This window comes from Cavia porcellus, unplaced genomic scaffold, assembly GCF_034190915.1.
Source record: "Cavia porcellus strain 051 isolate PalLab524CR breed Dunkin Hartley unplaced genomic scaffold, mCavPor4.1 scaffold_11, whole genome shotgun sequence".
Taxonomy (NCBI): Eukaryota; Metazoa; Chordata; class Mammalia; order Rodentia; family Caviidae; genus Cavia; species Cavia porcellus.
The window spans coordinates 36,731,375-36,751,999 of NW_026947494.1; the positions used below are offsets into that span (position 1 = coordinate 36,731,375).

General features: G+C 39.1%; 1 protein-coding gene across 2 annotated transcripts in view; it reads left to right on the forward strand.

Annotated features, from left to right (window-relative positions):
• The window catches only part of Nim1k (NIM1 serine/threonine protein kinase), a 59,482-nt gene that overhangs the window by 24,296 nt on the left and 14,561 nt on the right, over positions 1 to 20,625 (forward strand). For both annotated transcript variants that reach the window (XM_063258123.1, XM_003470199.5), the window contains exon 2: positions 16,617 to 17,593. In XM_063258123.1, the coding sequence (XP_063114193.1) occupies positions 17,305 to 17,593 (289 nt within the window). In that variant the 5' untranslated portion in view covers positions 16,617 to 17,304. The remainder of the gene's footprint in view (positions 1 to 16,616; positions 17,594 to 20,625) is intronic.

The following is a 20,625-nucleotide window of genomic DNA, read 5'->3' on the forward strand; positions in this document are numbered from 1 at the left end:
TATGGAGCTCATTATTCATTAGTTTATCAGTAGCAGATACTGTTCCCAGAATAGGAAATACAAAGTGCAAAAAGCCTTTCTTCAAGTTTAGGGCTTATATTAACCTCAGATCTACTTTTACTTACTATCTTTTCTCAGCTTATTTAAAAGACATTAAATTATATGAAGTAATAAAATAATAAAAGTAATAAAATAAATAAAAATAAAAGTAATAACGTGTGGTTCTACTGTAACATATAAAAGTAATATGTATAACAATAGCACAAGGGTCAAGTTTCTTCTCACTAGAATTAAGATAATATAAACCTAAACTAGGTTCTGATAAGTTAAAGTGTACATTACAAGCTCTTAGAGCAACCACTAAGAAAATAACTAAAAATATAAAAGAGAAAATGACAATAACAATAAACTAAACACCGGACTGTGTAATTGCCCCAATCCCGACTCCCTCTTAACCCATCGTCACCAGGAGAATGAGCATTCTTTCTTACTTGGCACACATTCCTTCCAGGGAGAGACGCTAAAACAGGTAAAACAACACAGTGAATGTGTAATTACACATTTTTCAATCCTCATCAACTCCCCCAAATAAGACAGAGAAATGATACATGTAAGTAGTTTGATCGTATTATAAACCACCCAATCAAGGACACTCAAGAGTAATTACAGTCTTGGGGAAAGCAGGATGTGTGGGGTACATGCCACATGCAATAGCAGTCTGAAGAAGTATGTGGGATCAACTTAACCCTTCTAACCTAAATAAACCTTTTCCTTTTCTGAACTCATCCTTTGTGGTTAAAACTTCACTCAATATGCCTTATGATCTAGGTAAATCATCCATAACTTCATCTGCTGGTTAGCATTTACATGAAGATTTTTCTCTTTATGAAACTATTAGCATACTAACGCAGCTAAGAATGAGGCATAGGTCTTCTGCTTCATCGAGCAAAATTGTCCCTAGGTTTCTAATTTGCACATGTGAATGTTTTAGTTACCTATTTCTTGCTTTGTCTGATTTTTTTAGGGCTTCTGGTGATTTGTTCTCATTCTGTAGTACTTGCTGGCTTTATACACTGTATTTCTACTCATGAACCTTGCTCCTCTTCCTTTCTCCAATCTCATTGATTTTTCTTCTAAGTAGCACTGCTGATGGCTGTTTGTGGCAGAATAAGTAGATATTGTGATAGAAAAGAGCCAGGCATTTTATACAATTGTTCAGCAAATCTTTCATTGAGCACTTATTGTGTGCTAGCTATTGGAGGCTTTGATATATAGTCTGTTCTGTAATTTACTATTGGTTTTCTTAATGGTATCTTTTTAAAATATTATCTTGCCTTTGCAGTTCTGAGGATTGAATCTCAGGCCCCTTGCATGTGGGAATGTGGGACAAGTGGTCTACCATTGAGCCGCATTCTCAGCCCTTTTATTTTCTTTTTTGAGACATAAACTGATTTTTCTAGGCAGGCCTTGGATTTGAGATTCTCCTACCTCAGTCTCTACAGTAGCAGTCATTACCGACATATACCATTATGTCCAGGTTTTTGATGCACAGAAATTTTTAAGTCTGATAAAGTCAAACTCGTTAATTTTTTCCTTTTATTTCTTGTGCTTTTTGGATTTAGTCTAAAATCTTTGACCTGACGGGTGCACAGTAAACTAGATATAGCCGTGCAAGCTGGGCACCTCACCTGGAACCTGGTAGGGCCCCACCCCAGCAACCCAAGCAGCTGGGGAGCTTTGGTGCACCATGTAGCATGAGCTGAAGGCCTGCACAGTGTACTCCGTCTAGATGTCCAGTCTTGGTACATCACTCAGAACCTGGTGGAGTCCTGCCCAGCAACCTCAAGCAGCCAGGGAGCCTCGGAGTGCCTCGTGAGATGTGCTGAAGGTCTGCCCAGCATAGTATCCCGAACTGGGGAGCCTTCAAGTGTCACTAGGGACCTGGGAAGGCCTGACTAACGACCCCCACTCAACTGTGGAAACTCCCTGCAGTACAGACTGACATCTTCAGCCGAGGAGGCAGCCGACCTTGCATTTGGCTTCTCCAGGGGAATATAGGAAATTACAAAACAAAAGAGCAAAATGCAATCTCAGACCTCCAGCCCATGCCAGATAAGTCTAGGAGGCAGGGACACAGAAGAAAGGGTAATCCATACACCTGAACTTCTGAAATGATAGCAACTGAAATAAAGAAACAATTCCATGAGCTGTAAAGGAATTCAGATCAGAAATAATCTCCCAGGTAAAAGAAGAAATGATAAATGTAATAAAAGAAATGCTGAACACATCTAAAGAAGACATAGTTTAAAAATTGAGGAGCACTACAAAAAGATGGAAGCCTTGGATGAACAATATAAGAAAGAAATAGGATGCATGAAACAGATTGAAGGAGATATCCAAGAAATCAAAAATTCCATCAAAAGCTAACAAAACTGCCTCAATGAAGGTGAAGATAGACTTTCAGACCTCAAAGACAAGATTGCAGCTAGTGAACAAGAAAGGAAAGATCTTATAAGAATAACAAGGAATCAGGTAATAACAATTCAATAGTTGCCAGGTGATGCAAAGAAAAACAATGTAAGATTGATAGGTGCAAACAAAAAACAAGCTGACAACACAGTGATATTCATTGCAGTGAACTCCCACATCAGGAAAGCAGAATGAACACAAACAACCTGATGCTACACCTCAAACATCTAGAAAAAGAAAAGCAAGTCAAGCCCAAAGCCCAAAGAAGGGAGGAAATTCTAAAGGTCTGAGCAGAAATCAGTGCAATAGAGACTAAGAAAACAACACAAAGAATCAATGAGTCAAAGAGTTGGTTCTTTGAAAGAATAAATAAAATTGATAAGCCCCTATCCAACCTTACTTTAACCAGGAAAGACGCACCTCAAATTTATGCAATAAGGAATGAAAGGGGTGAAATCGCTATAGATCTTGTGGAAATACAGAAGATCATCAGTGTGTACTTTGAAAACCTTTACTTTCATAGGTTTGATGACACAGAAGAAATGGACAGAGTCCTAAACACATATGAATTATCAAAGTTGGATCAAGAAGATGTAAAACTATTGAATAACTCAATTTCAGTTAATAAAATTGAAAATGTAGTTAGAACCTTACCAATAAAAAAAAAACTTGGGTCCTCAAGGATTCACTTCTGAATTATACAAGAAATTCAAGGAAGACTTAAGTCCAACATGCCTCAAACTCTTCAGTGAAATTGAAAAGGAAGCAGTTTTTTTTCCTGGCTTATTCCTGGAAGCAAGTATTACCCTAATACCAAAACCAGAAAAGAACCCAACCAAAAATGAGAAACACGGGCCAATCTCCCTAATGAACACAGATTCAAAAATCCTCAATAAAATACTGACAAACAGAATGCAGCAAGTCATCAAGAAGATTATACACCACGACCAAGTGAGATTCATCCCAGGAATACAGGGATGATTCAATATGTGCAAATCAATAAACATAATACATCATATCAATAAAGCCAAAGATAGGAATCACTTGGTCATTTTGATAGATGCAGAAAAAGCTTTTGATAGAGCCTGGTGGCATGGTGGCTTACGCCTATAATCCCAGCACTCGAAAGGCTGAGACAGGAGGATCGTTGCGAGTTCCAGACCAGCGTAGGCTACAAAGTGAGCTCAAGGCCAGCCTGAACTGCATAGAGAGACCCTGTCTCAAAAAGAAAAAAGAAAAAAAAAAGCTTTTGATAAAGCTCAACACTCACTCATGATAAGAACTCTATGGAAAATCAGAATAGAAGGTCTTTAACTGAATCTGATAAAAGCCATCTATGACAAAGCAACATCCAGCATCATATTAAATGGTCAAAAACTGGAAGCTTTCACTCTAAAATCAGGAACAAGACAAGGATATCCATTATCACCACTCCTCTTCAATATAGTTCTGGAAACATTAGCCAGCACAATTAGACAAGAGAGAGAAATAAAAGGAATAAGGATAGGAAAGGAAAAAGTTAAATTATCATTTGCTGATGACGTGATACTCTGCATAGAAGACCCCCAAAACTCCATTGAAAGGTTTCTAGATGTAATAACCAAATTCAGTAATGCAACTGGATATAAAGTCAACATTCAAAAATCAATAGCATTCCTGTACACAAACAACAAACTCACTGAAAGAGAAATCACACCCTTAACAATAGCATCCAAAAAATGAAATTCTTAGAAATCAATCTAACAAATGAAGTAAAAGATCTATTCAGTGAAAATTACAATTCTCTGAAAACAAAAATTGAAGAGGATCTCAGAAAATAGAAAAAAATTCCTTGTTCAGGGATAGGAAGAACAAACATTGTGAAAATGGCCATTCTCCCAAATTGTTATACAGATTTAAAGCGATTCCTATCAAAATACCACTAACATACCTCACAGATCTAGAGAAATCTTTCCTAAAATTCATCTGAATGCAGAAAAGACCTAGAATGGCAAAGGCAATTCTGGGCAGCAAAGGCAAGGCAGGAAGCATCACAATCCCTGACTTGAATACTACAAAGCTACTGTGATAAAATCAACACAGTACTGGGATAAAAACAGACTTGAAGATTAATGGACTAGATTAGAAGATATGACCGCAACTACAAACACACTCAGCCACTTTATCTTTAACAAATATGTTCACTGGAAGAAAGATAGTCTGTTTAATAAATGGTGCTGGAAAAACTAGCTCTTCATATACTGAAAACTAAAACTAGATCCATGCCTATCACTATGCACTAAACAAAAGTCAAAATAGATCAAAGGTCCAAATACTAAAACAGAAACACTAAATCTGCTGGAAGACAAAGTAAGTAGAAATCTTGCAGACATACGAGTAGGCAAAGAGTTCATGAACAAAAATGCAACTGCATGGAAATACTTCCCAGAATCTATAATTGGGATGTTGTCTTATTAAAAAGTTTTTGCATGTCAAAAAATCTCCAACAGAGTGAAAAAAAAATCCACAAATTGGGGGAAAAAAAATCTTAGTTGACTGCCCCTCAGACAACGGAGTTCTATCTACAACATATAAAGAATTAAAATTCAAAGATCTGAAATTCAAAGACCCAATCTAAAAATCGGCATCTGAGATAAATACACACTTCTCAGATGGAGAAATACAAATGGCAAATAAATATATGAAAAAAATGTTCAGCATCATTGATCATTCAAGAAATGCAAATTAAAACATCACTGAGCTTCCATCTCACTCCAGAAACAATGGCCTCAATCAAGAAAACCCCCAATAACAAATGCTGGAGAGGCTGTGGGGAAAAAGGAACTCTTCTGCATTGGTGGTAGGAATGTAGACTGGGCAACCACTGTGAAAATCAGTCTAGAGTTTCCTCAAAAGCTGGGATTTGAAGTCTCATTTTACCCAGCTGTTCCCCTTCTGAGCATATTCCCAGAAGAAATAAAAACATACCACAGCGATATATGTGCACTCATATTTATAGCAGCACAATTTGTAATAGCCAAATTTTGGAAACAACTGAAATGCCCCTCAACTGAGGGATGAATAAAGAAGATGTGGTATTTTTATCCAATGGAGTAATACTCAACTATAAAGAAGCATCACATTGAGGCTTATTAGGTAAATGGATACAACATAAGACCATACTCATAAGAGAAATAAATCAAATTCACATGTGTAAGTGCCATATTTTCTCCCTAGTATAAGGAAGTGAAAGAGTTCATAAGATACAAAATCTACAGTGAACATTGTGAAAGGGTAAGAAATTGCTCAAAGGGGAGAAAATAACTCAGATGAGAATACAGAAAAAAGAAGAAAGGGAAAAGAGAAAAGATATAAACTTGTATATATACAGTTAAGATATCTAAGATGATTGAACTATGAATTCCATTAGTTATTGAAACAAAACAGCCAATAGTCATAGGATGAGATCAATTTTGCATGCTTATATCTGGTAATCTAAGTAACTCCTTTGAACATAACTAAGCAAAATAACCTTAGTTATGTTCCTACCACCTTGTTTTGAAGGCCTATATTATTGTTTTGAGCTCTTTGTTATTATTTGTCTCTTTTCTTTCCAGTTTTTCTTATATTTTGTTTTGTTTTTCCCTCTAATATGAAAAGGATAGATGTACAATGTATTTACATGCCTAGAACTTCTCATGAAGAATTTACAAGAATTGATGTTATTACATGTGAAGCTATGAACAACTACTCTGAAGAAAACAAGATATCATGGTAGCCTTGCTGATTTTCTGTCATCTTGTTTTGAAGTCCAATAATGATTTTATTCTTTGTTTTAATTGGTTTTAGTCTGTTTTCTATTATTTGATTTCAATATGTGTGAAGGTATAGACAGCTATTTTGAAGAGAACAAGGGACTTTATGGTAGCCATTGTTGATTTTCCTATTGTCTTGTTTTGAAATCCTTTGTTGCTTGCATTGTATTGTTCCAATCTGCTTTGTTCTGTTTTGTGTTGTTCTCTTTAAAGTAGAAAAATAAAATAGAATAAAATTTTGACCTCCTTCAAGATCTACTTATGTATACTTCTAAAACCTTTACATAGGTTTTACATTTAAGTCTATTATCTCAAATTAATATTTTGCATGGTCTGACATAAAGATTAAGGTTCAGTTCTTACTGACGAAGATATCTGGTCAATTCACTATTATTTGTTAAAAAATACTTCCTTTATCTATCAAATTAGTTTAGTACCTTGGTTGAAAATAATTTGAATATCCATGTGCAGGTCAATTTCTGGACTCTGTTCTGACCTGTTGACCTATTTCTCTATCCTTAAATACTGTCTGGCTTATCAGGTCTCCTGAGAATATAATTTAAGTCAAACATGATCACTGCCCTTAAAAAGCGTTACAGTCTGATGAGACAGCCTTACATGTAAGTCTTAATTTTACAAAGTGGTGGAGAAAAATCACACAACTAGCCACAAATGTTGCAAGTACAAAATAGAACTGCACATGGCTCATGGTGGGTGGAGGAAGCTTCCTGAGAAGTAACAGTGATAGAGGAGAGTGCATAATATTTCTTGAATTGGGAAATAGATGAAGATAAAATTGTGTGCAAAACTCTCCTGAACCCCACCCTCCATGTCAACAGTTGTGCTAACATTTCTAGTTGAACATTTTTATATCTGACTCTAAGTTGTTCATGATAAGAAAAAGAGAATTGGGTGATAATATCTCAGCATGTCCAATTAGCCTTACAAATTTTTAAAAATCTCACCTGAGTGGGTGTGACCATAGTCCGGAAGTCCGGAACTTCAGATATTTTTTCCCACAAATGTTTAGGAATTTACCTCATATTATTAAATTCAGATTCCCAGAAGATCTAAAAGCGTCATGGAGTTCAGTATTCCCCCGTGCCAGTAACAACACTGATGTTCAGAGAGGTAATAGGACTTGGTCAAGGTCGTACAGACATTTAAAGGGAAAGCTAAGCCCCTGACCTGGTTCTGATGCTAGCTCAGCACTTACTTAAACAGCTTCATTTAGCTGTTTGATTTGGGAGAATTTCCCTTAAAAGCAGGCCTTCTCAAACTTGTATCATTATTGATAATTTTTAAAGGAATACAATATTCTGCTTGGAGCTGAAATAATTTTATTATAAATAAATATTAACTTTATAGTAAAGATACTGAAAAATATAAAAGTCTAGAACTCTGTTCAAATTTCTTTTTCTTAAATCTTGTATAGAATTATAAAGCAAAACACATTTACCAAGTACAAATAAAACTTCAAAGGCCAGGGATGGTGGCGCATACTTGTAATCCCAGCATTTGGGAGGCTCAGGCAGGAGGACTGTTTCAAGTTTGAGGCCAGCCAGGGCTACAAAATAAGTTCAAGTCCAGCCTGAACTGCATAGTGAAATCCAGTTCAAACACACACACACACACACACACACACACACACACACACACACACCAACTTCACACCAATGAAATTGAGGTTAATTATATTAACTGGAACATACGCATGGTATTGTTTTCTTGAAATTCATTCATACTCATAAGTAAATGTGATATTCTTCTAGGTTTTTTTTCACATGACCAGTCCTCAATAAAGATCTGTAAATTTGATTTCCATGAAAGGATTAATAATTTTAAAAATTTGGAAGTATAGAAAACCAAACTCACATTTCTGTAACTACTATCCTCTCTGCCCCACTATGCTGTGTGCCTATATCTATTTATTATAGATATGGATATCTACTTAGAGATTCTGCAAAACATTCAAATAATGCAGAAACATTTGAAGTAAGAAATGCAAACTGCCATGTGTAAACACTAGGTTGCTTGAAGGAAACAGGATCCGTGTTAGTCAGCTTTCTGTCTCTGTGATTAAATACCTGGGAAAACAGCTTAGTGGGAGGAGAAGTTTATTCCGGCTCACAGTTTCAGAGGTCACTTGGCCGTGTTGTTTTTGGCCCGTGGCACATCCTGCTGGTAGTGCATGGCAAAGAAGCCTGTTCACATCATGGTGCCTGGGAAGCAAAAAGAGAGGCAGGGGCTGTGGCCCCACTGCCTGCTGTGGCTGTGCTCCTGCGGACCCTCCCTCCGTCCTCAGGTTCCACCAGTGGAGCCAGCCACAGGCTGGCAACTGAGCCATTAGTACAGGGCTCCTGTGGGAGGCATTCAGGATTCAAACCACAGCAGAATCTTCCTTCTCTCACATCACCCTCTACAAGGGAGCAGTCAGGACTGATGGGGTGAGGTGACAACAGAGGGCCCGGGCTCCTTCAGTGTGTGGCTTGTGTCTGGACCTAAGACCGTTATTTCTATCGCTGTATGCACTTTCCAAGCAGCATGAATATGAGAAGAAAGGGGACGTTTCTTCCCCGCCCCTTTTCCTGTTTTCTTTTAAGGCAACAGTCTGGAAGTTGCCTTGATCACTTCTGCTCTCAGCCCATGACCAGAATTTAAGACCCTCAGATACTTTTAATACATGAGTTGCCGATAGGCATGAATATTTGCACTCTGCTTCCTAAATTACTTATTTCTAAGGAGACGAAGAATATGTTTTATTTTTTTGCTCAGGACTACCTGCTTGTGAGACTCCATTCAATATCTTTAATGCCAGTGCTTATTAGGAGACAAACAGCTGCTCATAGAAGGTGGGAATATTTATGTTTTGGAAATGAATTATAAATGAAATTAAAATACTTATGAGGATGGACTTGAGTTCTTGTATATATGCAGGGCGACATGGCTCTGTTCTCTTCCTTATGTGTTTGGAATTCTTTGTTTCACATGTCCTAAGGTGAACACACACTCAACACATACTCTTCACCTTTTGGGAGCTTACAGTCAAAAAAAGAAGGACAAATCTCTTAACTTCATTTGTTCTTAGATTTGTTTTTTGTTGGCTTGTTTATGTTTTTTAATCTATAAAAAGGGAATGACAGAGTCTCGCTTTTCAGGGCTGTCATATCATATTATTCATTTAGTCGGATCTGCATGCATCTAGCAGCCACCATCTCCAGTTACAAAATGCCTAGCATTTTAAAATGAAATCCTTCTATTTCAAAGATAAAAGAAAGAAAAAGGAAGAAGAAAAAAGCTACAAAGAATTTTAAAACACAGCAACTGGGGACAACAATGGTACATATATTGTACTTTATGACAAATATATTTTTAATGAAGCAAATTTTAACAATTATTTTACAAATTGTATTATCAAATTTTAAACATCTACAAAGTGACACTAACAATGTTATAAGCTATTATGTGTCTACCCGGCTTTAGAAATTACTAACTCATTTCTAGTTTTGTTTCATTTAAATTCTCATCACTCCCTCCACTCCTGGTTTGAAGCAAATTCCAGATACATTATTTCATCTAGCAGTCTTTTTTTTTTTTTTGATACTAAGGATGGAACTCACGACCTCACACTTATCAAGCAAGCACTTGAACTGCTAAGCTAAATCCCCTGCCCTAACAATCATTTTTAAAATATTAACATTTGATCCTGTTCAAAACCTAATGAAACCCTTTTAAGCACTTTAAACTGTATTTTAATTTTATTTCATTTTTCCTCAAATCCATTTTATTCAAGGATAAAAAAGAAAAAAAGTAGAGGAAGAAAAACAACAAAATTTCAAACATGTCAATCAGGGGTCATTTCCTTTTAAATGGTTTTATTTAGCAAAAATATCTGTATTTGTTGTAAATATGACTAAATATATAAACAGTGTAAAATTTAAACTCTCTTAAATATGCTTGAAGATTATCTTAAATATTACAATTTAAACTTAAAATCACAGACCGACGGGCACTTGCTGCTCTGAGAAGGCACCGCTCAATTCTTCATTTTAAGTTAGAATCACAAAGCTATTTTGTTACTTCATTATGTGAAATCCTCTTCACATAACAAGTACATTAAAATACCAATTTTGCACAAAGTTATCAAAAAAAATATTAGGATTGTGTAATTTGAGTCTTTTAAACATTACTAACATGAATCCTCCCAAATTTAAAAGATACCTAATGCCAGGCATGGTGGCTCACGTCTGTAATCCCAGCACTCACGATACTGAGGCAGGAGGATTGTTGCGAGTTTGAGACCAGCCTGGGCTACAAAGTGAGCTCAGGGCCAGTCTGAATTGTATAGTGAGACTTTGTCTCAAAAAGAAATAATAATAATAATTAATTAAATAAATATACCTAATCTCTAACAATTGCTGCAATCATCCCAGACCCAGGGATACAGGAGGTTGCCAGCCAATCTGCTGTATCTGTAGATTCAATTAAATTCAATGGATCTGTTTTCTATTTTATTCTCTATGAATTGTTTTTATAGTCATCCCATTGGGGCCCAAATTCTTACAGACATCTAAATGACAGTTAGTTTAATATTTTGTAGCTTTCTCAGACTCTGAGGTCAGAGATGTAAGAAAAATGCCAGCAACAGCAGGTATCCTGTAAGAGTGAATGAACTAGTCACATAAACTCGGGGAACACTGAATGAAATAGACTTTTGTGTATTTGCTTATGTGTCTTAAACACCACAAGACCACAGGGCGGCAATGCAAACACCAGAGAGGGGCCCAGTGCAGAGCATTCCTGGATCTATTTGACTGAACCTGTGGTTTGCCCCCTGCCCACACACCTTTTTTGAATTATGCTCCTGTAAACTGTAGTCTGTACATTGGAATGTGAAGGCCAAATCTAGCCTGAAAATTTAGTCTCACAATGTTTTAAAAATATTTAATGTGTATTTTAAAGATTGGGACAGTTGGGGCTCGGGATTTAGCTCAATGGCATAAGTACCTGCCTTGCAAGCAGGCAGTCGTGAGTTCAATCCCTGGTACCGATTTTAAAAAAAAAAAAAAAGATTGAGACAGTTTCTGGGCATGATGGCACATGGCTATATTCCCAACTACTAAGGAGGCTGAGGTAGGAAGATGGCAACTTGGAAACACCTCAGCAATTTAGTAAGACCCTGTCTCAAAGTACAATAAAAGGGGAGAAAATGTACATCAGTGGCTCCTGGGTTCTACCCTCAATCCTGGGGCTGGGGGTGAAAGACTGAGTTTACCAAAAAAAAAAAATTTTGTTTTTTTTTTTTTTTGGTTTCTTAAGATAGGGTCTCACCACACAGTTCAGGCCGTGAACTCACTAAGCAGCCCAGCATGGCCTCAAACTCACAGCAGGCTTCCTGTCTCAGCCTCCCAGGTGCTGGGTTTACAGGCATATGCCACCACCCTTGGCCTACCCAAAAATCTTTTTTTTTTAAATTGGTATTGGGGATCGAACTCATGACCACGCACTTGCAAGGTAGGCGCTTATGCCTCTGAGCTAAATCCCCATCCCCTACCCAAAAATTCTTGACCACCAGTTTCTTTTGAAGAACTGCAGAATCTGACAGGAGTAAGCCTGTATTCCAGCATGGCTACCCTGGCTAGCGCTGTGCAAAGGTAGCTCATCGGTACTGGGCATGGATGCTGCCCTGGGCCAGCCAGGCAGAACACCTGCGTAAATTCTAGGCCTTTGAGTCTGTGGCCCTGATGATCACAGGTTCCTCTAGTGTAGTAGAGCTTGACATGGGAAAAGCTGATGCAAGCCTGCTAGCGGGGCATGACTGGCAGAGGATGAGGATTGTGAGTGAATTCGAGGAGATGTGTTCCTGGTGGCTGGGGAAAGCCGCCTGTAATAACTAGTCAGGGAGAGGTCATGATAGAGAGCAGCGCTGCTAGCACTCACTGACTTTCTGTTGCTTCAGATTATTCCCACTGTAGCCTGCTGGTCTTTGACGTGTGTAAAGAAGGAATTAATTCAGACCAAAAGCTGGAAGGTGCAAATGATTTCTAAATGCTAGAATAAACTCTTTCAAATGAAGATGTTTGCTAAAGGTTCACCCCAGAATGCACCACGTTAGAGAAGGATTACAGCCAGGTTAGGCTATCACTGAGTATCCGTGCTACACATGGAAACGACCCAGACTTTACTCCAAGCAAGCCAGTACCTGGCCTTGCCAGCCAGTGAAGAGGTTGTCTGAAAGCTTACCCAGAAGTTATGCAACTTAAACTTAGACAAAGAGAACAAAGGCAAGATGGTTTCCTTTGATATTATTTTCACAGTGGGTTGCATGTCCAGAAAATAAATTACCAAGTAAGCTCTGCTTGCTTTAATCTTATTTAATGCATTGCTATGCAGCAGCAGTAAGCTAATAATTAAGGACCATTCTGCCTCCTCCAGAGACTTTGATCTCCCATGGCATCTCCATATTTTTGTCTCATTGGCTTTCCAAGCTCTCATTAGTGTCCATAAAAAGTGGTCAAAGTAAAAAAAAAAAAAATTGGTCAAAGTCAAAAGGGTGAAAGGTGAAAGCAACAATGAGAGCTCCAGTGCATCTGAGGAAGGGCAAACCCATCTGCAATTCGGTGTGTCATAACTTCCATTATTTGCTTATTTTTTAAACATGATATAGTGTAATATTGTGAGGGCACTACTAAAAATTAATCAAAATATACTATTTTTAGTAATCCCATAACCTATCATTAGGATTTCTATTTCCAGATGTCTAAGAAAAGTCTACAGAAAAAAATGTTTTGCAAAATGAGTATGTATACACTCATAGACACACAAACCTATATAGGATTTCTTTCCTGTTGGGCTTTTTTCTTATAATAAGTTTTTTTCAGTGCTAAAGGTTGAACCCAAAGCCTCACACATGCTAGCCAAGTATTTTACCACCAAACTACCCTCCTAGTCCTTTGTCTTTAATTTTTAATTCTGTTAGAATGTGTGGAAATCCAGAGTTTTCCCTCATTCGTTACTGTTTTTGAAATTTCTGAAATTTGTTAGCAATTGGAGTACAATAGAAGCCATGTGTTTTCCATTACTGAGAATATAACGATGCCTGGGAATTCTGATAATTAGACATCGGGCTTTGTAAATTGATTACCTGGTTTTCTTGTGTTTTCTTTATTGTCCATCTCGTCTAAATTTTTAGAAACAAGTCTTCAAGTAAGTGGTTTTCAGGAGAGCTCTTTCCCATCTGACTTGTTTTTGACTTGTGATTTTTTCTAGTTGTTTAGCATCATTTCCTAGTTTTACAGATGCTTTATCTTCTGCTTATCGCTTCTGTTTACTTTAAGTCCCTTCTGGATGTGGTGGTGGTGCTTTTGAATGGACACAGTTACTTTCTGTTTGAGCCTCCATCTGGTATCCGGTGCCTCCTGTGCAGGCATTCGTCCTATGGGGAAGGCACTCAGGTCCGGCTGGAGCTCCTTCTGTGAGCGTGACACTGGCAGCATGCAGTCCATGCAGGATGAATGGATATAAGGGGACATCAGAAGTGTGTGAAGGAAGAGGGTGTGTCTAAGAAACCATTACCATTAGCAGAGGGTTACGTGTTGGCAGAGAATGGAATGAAAGAAAGGTATACTTTTCACTATTTACTCTTCTGTGTGATTTACATTTTCCTTACAAGCATGTATTTATCTGAAAAGGAAAACTGTTAAAATATGTAATGTATTACACCCTTCTATAGTTGGTAACAATAAAATTGCTTTGGCTGTACAGAGAAATTAGCACACTTGATTCTAACTGGTTACTTTTCAAACCAAAAGATAATTAGGAACTTCTGGTTAAAGGAACAGAGTTTACTATTGTCATTACTGATACGTCATTCCCCTGGGAAAGAGGAAATAGAACAGGAGGAGAAAAATTATAAACTCAGAACAATGAAAGAATAAGAGAGAAAGATGTGTTATAATACTCAAAATATTCTTTTTCATGAGCGCATGGTAATCCATCATGTATACATTTGTATCCATTTGTGTGTGGATGATATTTACTAATTCCTGACTGATGGTCATTTAAACTTTCTAGCTAAAGAAATGTGGCAGTAAATATCTACCTTTTGTGTCAGAAATACATATATCTGCGCATATGTGTGTGCAACATAAATTCTAGGTGTCGAATTGCTGAGGCCAAGGACATGGATTCTCAGTCAGTTGGTGGAATTTGTTTGTCTAATTATTTTGTATCTTTCTTGAAGTTTGATTGACTGTTTGGTTGATTGGTATGTGGTAGTGGGTCTTGAACCCAAGGCCTTATGCATGCTAAGCAAGCACACAACCACTGAGCTACACACCCAGCTAGATGGTGGAATTCAGATTAAGTTTTCTCCTACATTCGAATGTGGGGCCAGGGATTATAACAGCTAGTAAAGGGTAGCTCAGCCTAGGAAATGTGAGTTTTCTGAGATAATTAAATGTTGGTATGGTGTTATTAGTTTACAAATAACAATATTTACCTCTCCTAAATCGTATCTGCATGTAATAGTGGATAAATTGTTGTTAATTCTTTCCTTTAATAAACTTTTATCTAAGAAGTACTGGGCTTTGTGTAGTACTCTAAGAGACAAAAGAATTAAAAAGCACAGGGTCCTGCCCACCATTGCTTATTTAGTTGGAGTACAAATAAGTGAGTGACAAGGACAGCATAGTGTGAGGCACTCTGAAAGAACACAGCACCAAGAAGTTCTCCGTGGTCCACTACAATGTGAGGAGATCAAGCTCTGCATCTGAATGCAGTCTGTGCTCTCTTTCACACAGGTGAAAGTTTCTTTCACAATTACCATTGATTCCTCCTCTTCTAGCTCTCCTGTGCTGCAGTGTCTCTTTTCTGCCAGGAGCCTGAGATCAGCCAGTGTCACTGAACATTTCACAGAGATTCTTAGCCTGAGATGGGCTTCAAAGTGTCTGTGAACCATTGAAAACTGGATCCACATCGTGTGGCTGTGCTTTTTCTTGGGGATAAGGTGGTAGATTTTCTGAGACTACCCATGGACTCTGTGACTCCAGAGCAATTATTAATTAGTGACTCAGATTTCTTCAACTAATTAAGGATCTTTTATCTGAAAACAGTATATTTTAAACATCCTAATAAGACTGATCTCTACTCTTTAGTTACTACCACCTGGCCCCTATTTATTTTATATGTGTGTGGGTAGTGGTAGGGAGTGCTGGGAATCGAACTTAGGGCCTTGTGCACGCAAGGCACAAACTCTACTCCTGAGCCACATCCCCAGCCCATGGCCCGTATTTAACCCTGTGTCCTTCATCCTTCTTTCCATTTTCTTCCTGTATCCAGAAGTAGAAATAGTCCTGGGTATCAACCTCCTGTTATCTTTCCTTAGTTACATTTGTTTGGCAACCCCACACCTACCCATAATAATAACACAAGTAAACCTGTTCTTAACTTTAATGGTGTGATATCATCAAGGAGAGTTGGAAATCCACATTTCAAAGGAAATTTGGGCTCAAAAATGCTCCACCCCAAAAATCAAGTTCAACCCACATTTAGTGAAAACAATGTATGCAAGACATCACAGCCCATGCTGAGGGAGAGACAAGGGACCTGGATGTGCAGATGAATTAAAGCCAGTTCCCACCTTCATGGAGACGTTTAAGAAAATGCAGAAGGTTCAGGGGGTCGGGGGCAGCACAGAGAAACAGATCCAGATCATTTCTGCAAGACAAGGGCAGGGAAGGCGTTCTAACGGGGCAGTATTTCTTATAAATGATGATGATGTAGACCTGTTTGCCCTCCATTTCCCCATCCTGAAACTAAAGTGTTGAACGTAGAGGTTGACATCCAACTAGAGGTAGTGATAAGTCCAGGTGAGAAATTAGCCTTTGTCATGCAAGAACACAGAAGAAATGGAAGCGAGGAGTGCAGGAAAATAGTACAAGAGCATTAAGGCATTAAAGGAGATGTGACTACTTTTTGAATAAATATAAAAATTTTTTTGAAAATTAGTGGAGAATCTGTATTATTATCATTGGATATATATTTTTTAAAACTGATTTTGAAGCAATTCAACACAGTTTGCTTATTTTTCTATATTTCAGGAAACAGAAAAACTGTTTAACTGGAAAAATTTATAGACCTAAGGGTTTTGTTAAAATATAGATTGAAGGATAAGTATATGTACATTTTTGTTCTTTCCAAATCATATGTAATCAAGCATCTACCAATGATATGAGTCATAAATTTGTTGAATGTCATTTAGATAAATCTTTACAAAAAAGTATCACATTCACCATAAATCTTATGCACAATACATTAGCATAGACTAATCCTTTTTTTACTCTTTGTTCTTAGGATGATCCAGCACCTATCAAATTTTTGAGACAGCTCATTGCTTAGAGAAAGGCTATTCTAAATAAAGGCCAGCCACTGCCCTTGCAGGGATTTGATCTTTCTCTGGCTGCCCATGTGACCAAAGGCTGATTTGCAAGACTTTTCTTTCCTGGGGTTCAGAGTATTGTCTCCTGGTTTCTATGCCTTGACAGCAAGTGAAACACAAAATGAAGACTGTCAGAGATAAGCACCTGCTGCAGGGACTTGGGGACCTGCTTATACATCAGCATGCAAGATTTCCTGGCCACCAACTGAAATAGCAAGCTAGAGCCTTTATCCTGGAGCCAGCCAGCTACCACAGAACATTGGGTCAGAGAGTTCCTGGAGTTCTATTTGGGAGTCCTATGGTAACTGGATGTGTGTCTAATGGTACAGTCAGAGCTTAGAAGTTCAAGGTGAAGGAAAAGAGGACGGTCATTCAGTGACACCAGCAGCTTTATGCTGGGCTAGGCAGTCTCTGTCGCTGCTCACCGACACAAGGAAGGAGGCTGCCTGGCAGCGAGTTTTTGCCCAGCCTGCAGGACCTCTGTGCAGACACAGGGCTCTGGCACACCTCGGCTCGCATCTGTCGCCCTAGGGCCTGAGCCTCTTCTATAACAGCCCCCTTCGGTGGCTCTGGCTGAGATGGAGACGTGAGCCTGTGTGGACGATGACGGCCGTGTGCGTGAATGGAGGTGGTCTGGTGAACCCCCACTATGCCAAGTGGGACCGGCGCGACAGTGTGGAAAGCAGCTGTCAGACTGAGTGCGGCAAGGAGGGCGAGGAAGAGCCCCGCCAGCTGACGCCCTTTGAGAAGCTGACACAAGACATGTCCCAGGATGAGAAGGTGGTGAGAGAGATCACGCTGGGGAAACGGATTGGGTTCTACCGAATTCGAGGGGAAATCGGAAGTGGAAACTTTTCCCAAGTCAAGCTCGGGATTCACTCTCTAACCAAAGGTAAGACCTCACTTTCCAAGAGCCATTGGCTGCTGCGGTACTGAAACCTAACCAGGGCAGGTTAGGAGCCCCGATCAAGGAAGCAAGTAAAGTGACATTAGCAGGACGTGTGCTGCTACACCAAGCTACGCCCCATCCCACTTTCCCAAGGCCCAAGGATGCTTCCTCTCCTATGTGAGCAGTTTGCAGAGTACAGTGGGAGTGGGTGGAGTGACACAGTTCTAAGAGTGACGTTGCTAGCTGCATTTTGTCTGTGTGTGTCAAGAGCAATGGTTCAGGAGACGTATTGGCTGGCCACTGTCTCCGGGTCCAGCTTGCCCTCTAACCAGAGGCTGCTACCTCTGTTATATCTGGAGACAGGGGATGATTCTCAGAAACCTTTCTGCCTCGCGGTGCCTTGTATTTGGTCGTATATTGCTGGGCTCCTCACTCTATCTTTGCTTGGCTACTGGCCTCTGGCCTCAGGGATGGACTCTGTAGATACCTCAGCACTTCTTTGCTGTCCAAACCCCATGTGGATATTTCCCCAAGTGCCACGTGAGTTAGCTGAAACCTGCTGATTACAATAAGGGAGTTACAAGACACACATACATCAGCATAATTCATCCAGTGTTAGAACTCCGTGGCTCTAACCCTCTCCCAAGAGCCCCTGACTGACATTTTTTTTTCCTCGAATCAGCCTGGTACCAGGTCCCTGGGCCCCCATTTTCTTGTATTACAGTTGTCTTTTGTTTTCACACACACATACACACACACACACACACCTCCAGCACTTGCACACACCAGCACATAAACTCATGAGTCACTGCGGCCCAAGTCCCCTTTCCATCTTGCATTGAAGCCCAAGTAACTGGGTTTATCTCTGTATCTTGACAACTTTACTTATCTGGGAAGTTTCAGTACTTCTGAGTCTCAGATTCATCATTTATAGGACGCAGCCAGTAAAAAATGCTTACTTCATAGGGTATCAAAGATATTTTAAAGAGTAAATGCTTGCTAAACTTTAGTTGGTATTATTTGGCAGTCACTTAAGCCTGCATTGCCTTTGTACAGATAAGATCAATTGAAGTCTCTTTTCAAACAAGTTCATTCCTGCACACAAACCAAGACTGACTCAGCTGTGATTCCCTACAGCCTGTGGCTTTCATCTCTGACTGCACATCAGAATTATCTGGAAAACTGGTGCTGAGTTTTTTCCTTAACTGGGCTGAGATGGGACTAGGCTTGGGTGTTATCTTAAAATTCTCCAGGTGATCCTAAGGGTCGGACACAGTGCTCGTGAACAGTGGCTAAACAAGTTGCATATGTTGTAGATCACTTTTAAAATTTACTTTTTGGTGTTTGCCATGAATAATTTATCATTTATATTTTAAATTAAATTGTAAGGTATTGTGTCAAGTTTTCATGCTCTATTTAATTTTCAAAGTTTATTTCACGTAGGATAATATTCATTTACCAACAACTCAGCATCTAGCAGAGACCTTCCACTGTGACTTTACTGGCAGAGGCAGTGCAATATTGAGGGAAGGTATTGGCAGTGGAGTCAACCAGATCTGAATTGGAATTCTAGCATTTTTTCCTCTTTGACTAAGTAACCATAAACAAATTATTTCACCATTCTGTGCTTCAGTTTCCTCATAAAATAAGGTAAATATATCAGCTACATAGAATTGTTCAGAAGAGTAAACAAAAATAGAAATAGTGAATATCTGCCATGTGCCCAGGGCAGAGAACATAGTAAGCACTCACCTTTGAAAGAAATCTAGGTTCTTTAGGCCTTAGCTGTGCATCACTGTTCATGAAATGCAAGCTTACCCCAATTGGCTCATGGGCACAGGGTCTACTGAGTACCAGGAAACTGTGGACCCACAGCAGGGAAGTAAGGCCAGGTCTCAAGATGTTACTCTTTCTGTCTTATTTAATTCCTCTGGGGCTTCATGGTTTTGGATTTCTTCTTCTTGTGATGAACTGTCCACCTTTCTACTTCTTTGTGCAGAGTGACTTAGTGTACTTGTTTTATTCAAAAAATGCATCATGGCTGAGAATGGTTTTTGCCCATCCCTTGTCTACATAAGCCTTTGGCTTTATGGCCCCTCTCCCTTCCCTTAGTTTCAGCTCATATTTTGAAGACAGAATGTGTTGATCACCTGGCAGTCAATAATGAGCTCCTTTTGAATCAAAGCAACTACTGCTCTGTGGGTTACACGCCTGCTACTCTCAGCAGGGCCCTAGGCTAGGAGAGTAACTCTGAGAAAGGAGCATGGAGAAGACGGCAAATTGATGGGTGTACAGAGAGCGTAACCAGCTAAACTGGGAAATCCATTCTGTAGCTAAACTCTTATGGGAGGAGAACAAAAGAAAAAGGTACAGTGATAACACTGATACTGTATGTACATGGTGACTTGAGTTCCAAAGATTCTTGTGTGTTATGTAATAAAACTATCTTCATGCTCTTCCCCCTGAATTTCAGAAACAGGGCATTTTCTTGCTGTTAGATGGGAACCTAACAGCTGTGCATGTTCTCCTTGGGCCTAATCTGTCATTAAGTAGCCCAGCTGTACCTTTGTACAGCATCACCTGTGCTTATGGGATCATACGTGCAAACGGCAGGAACGTGGATTATGGTTTGCACAAATGTAGCCTCCATACAAAATTTGCTTGTCCAGAATCAACAGCAGGATTTCTAGGAAGCAAAAACAGTCCGGATGAGAGAAGGGAGATGATTCCCAGGAAGCAGAGCAGTTCAGTGTCAAAGAAGTTCCCAGGATGGTGGTAACAGAAGTAAAAACAAAGGCACCAGCTGCTCTGGATCTCTGGAAAGAAGGCTCCAACACGGGCCTCTTCTGGCTGGGTTTATTTTTGTAGCCAACAGTTTAGGTTCCCTTGGGCCCTGCAATCTGACAGACAGGGCAAAGTAAAATGTGTCATGAGTCCCCTTTTAGGCAGATTAGAAATTTCTCCAAAAGGATGATGCACTCGGCTTCTGAATATTTTATGTCCCATCTGTTGTCACCAACAAAAGAGGTAACCAG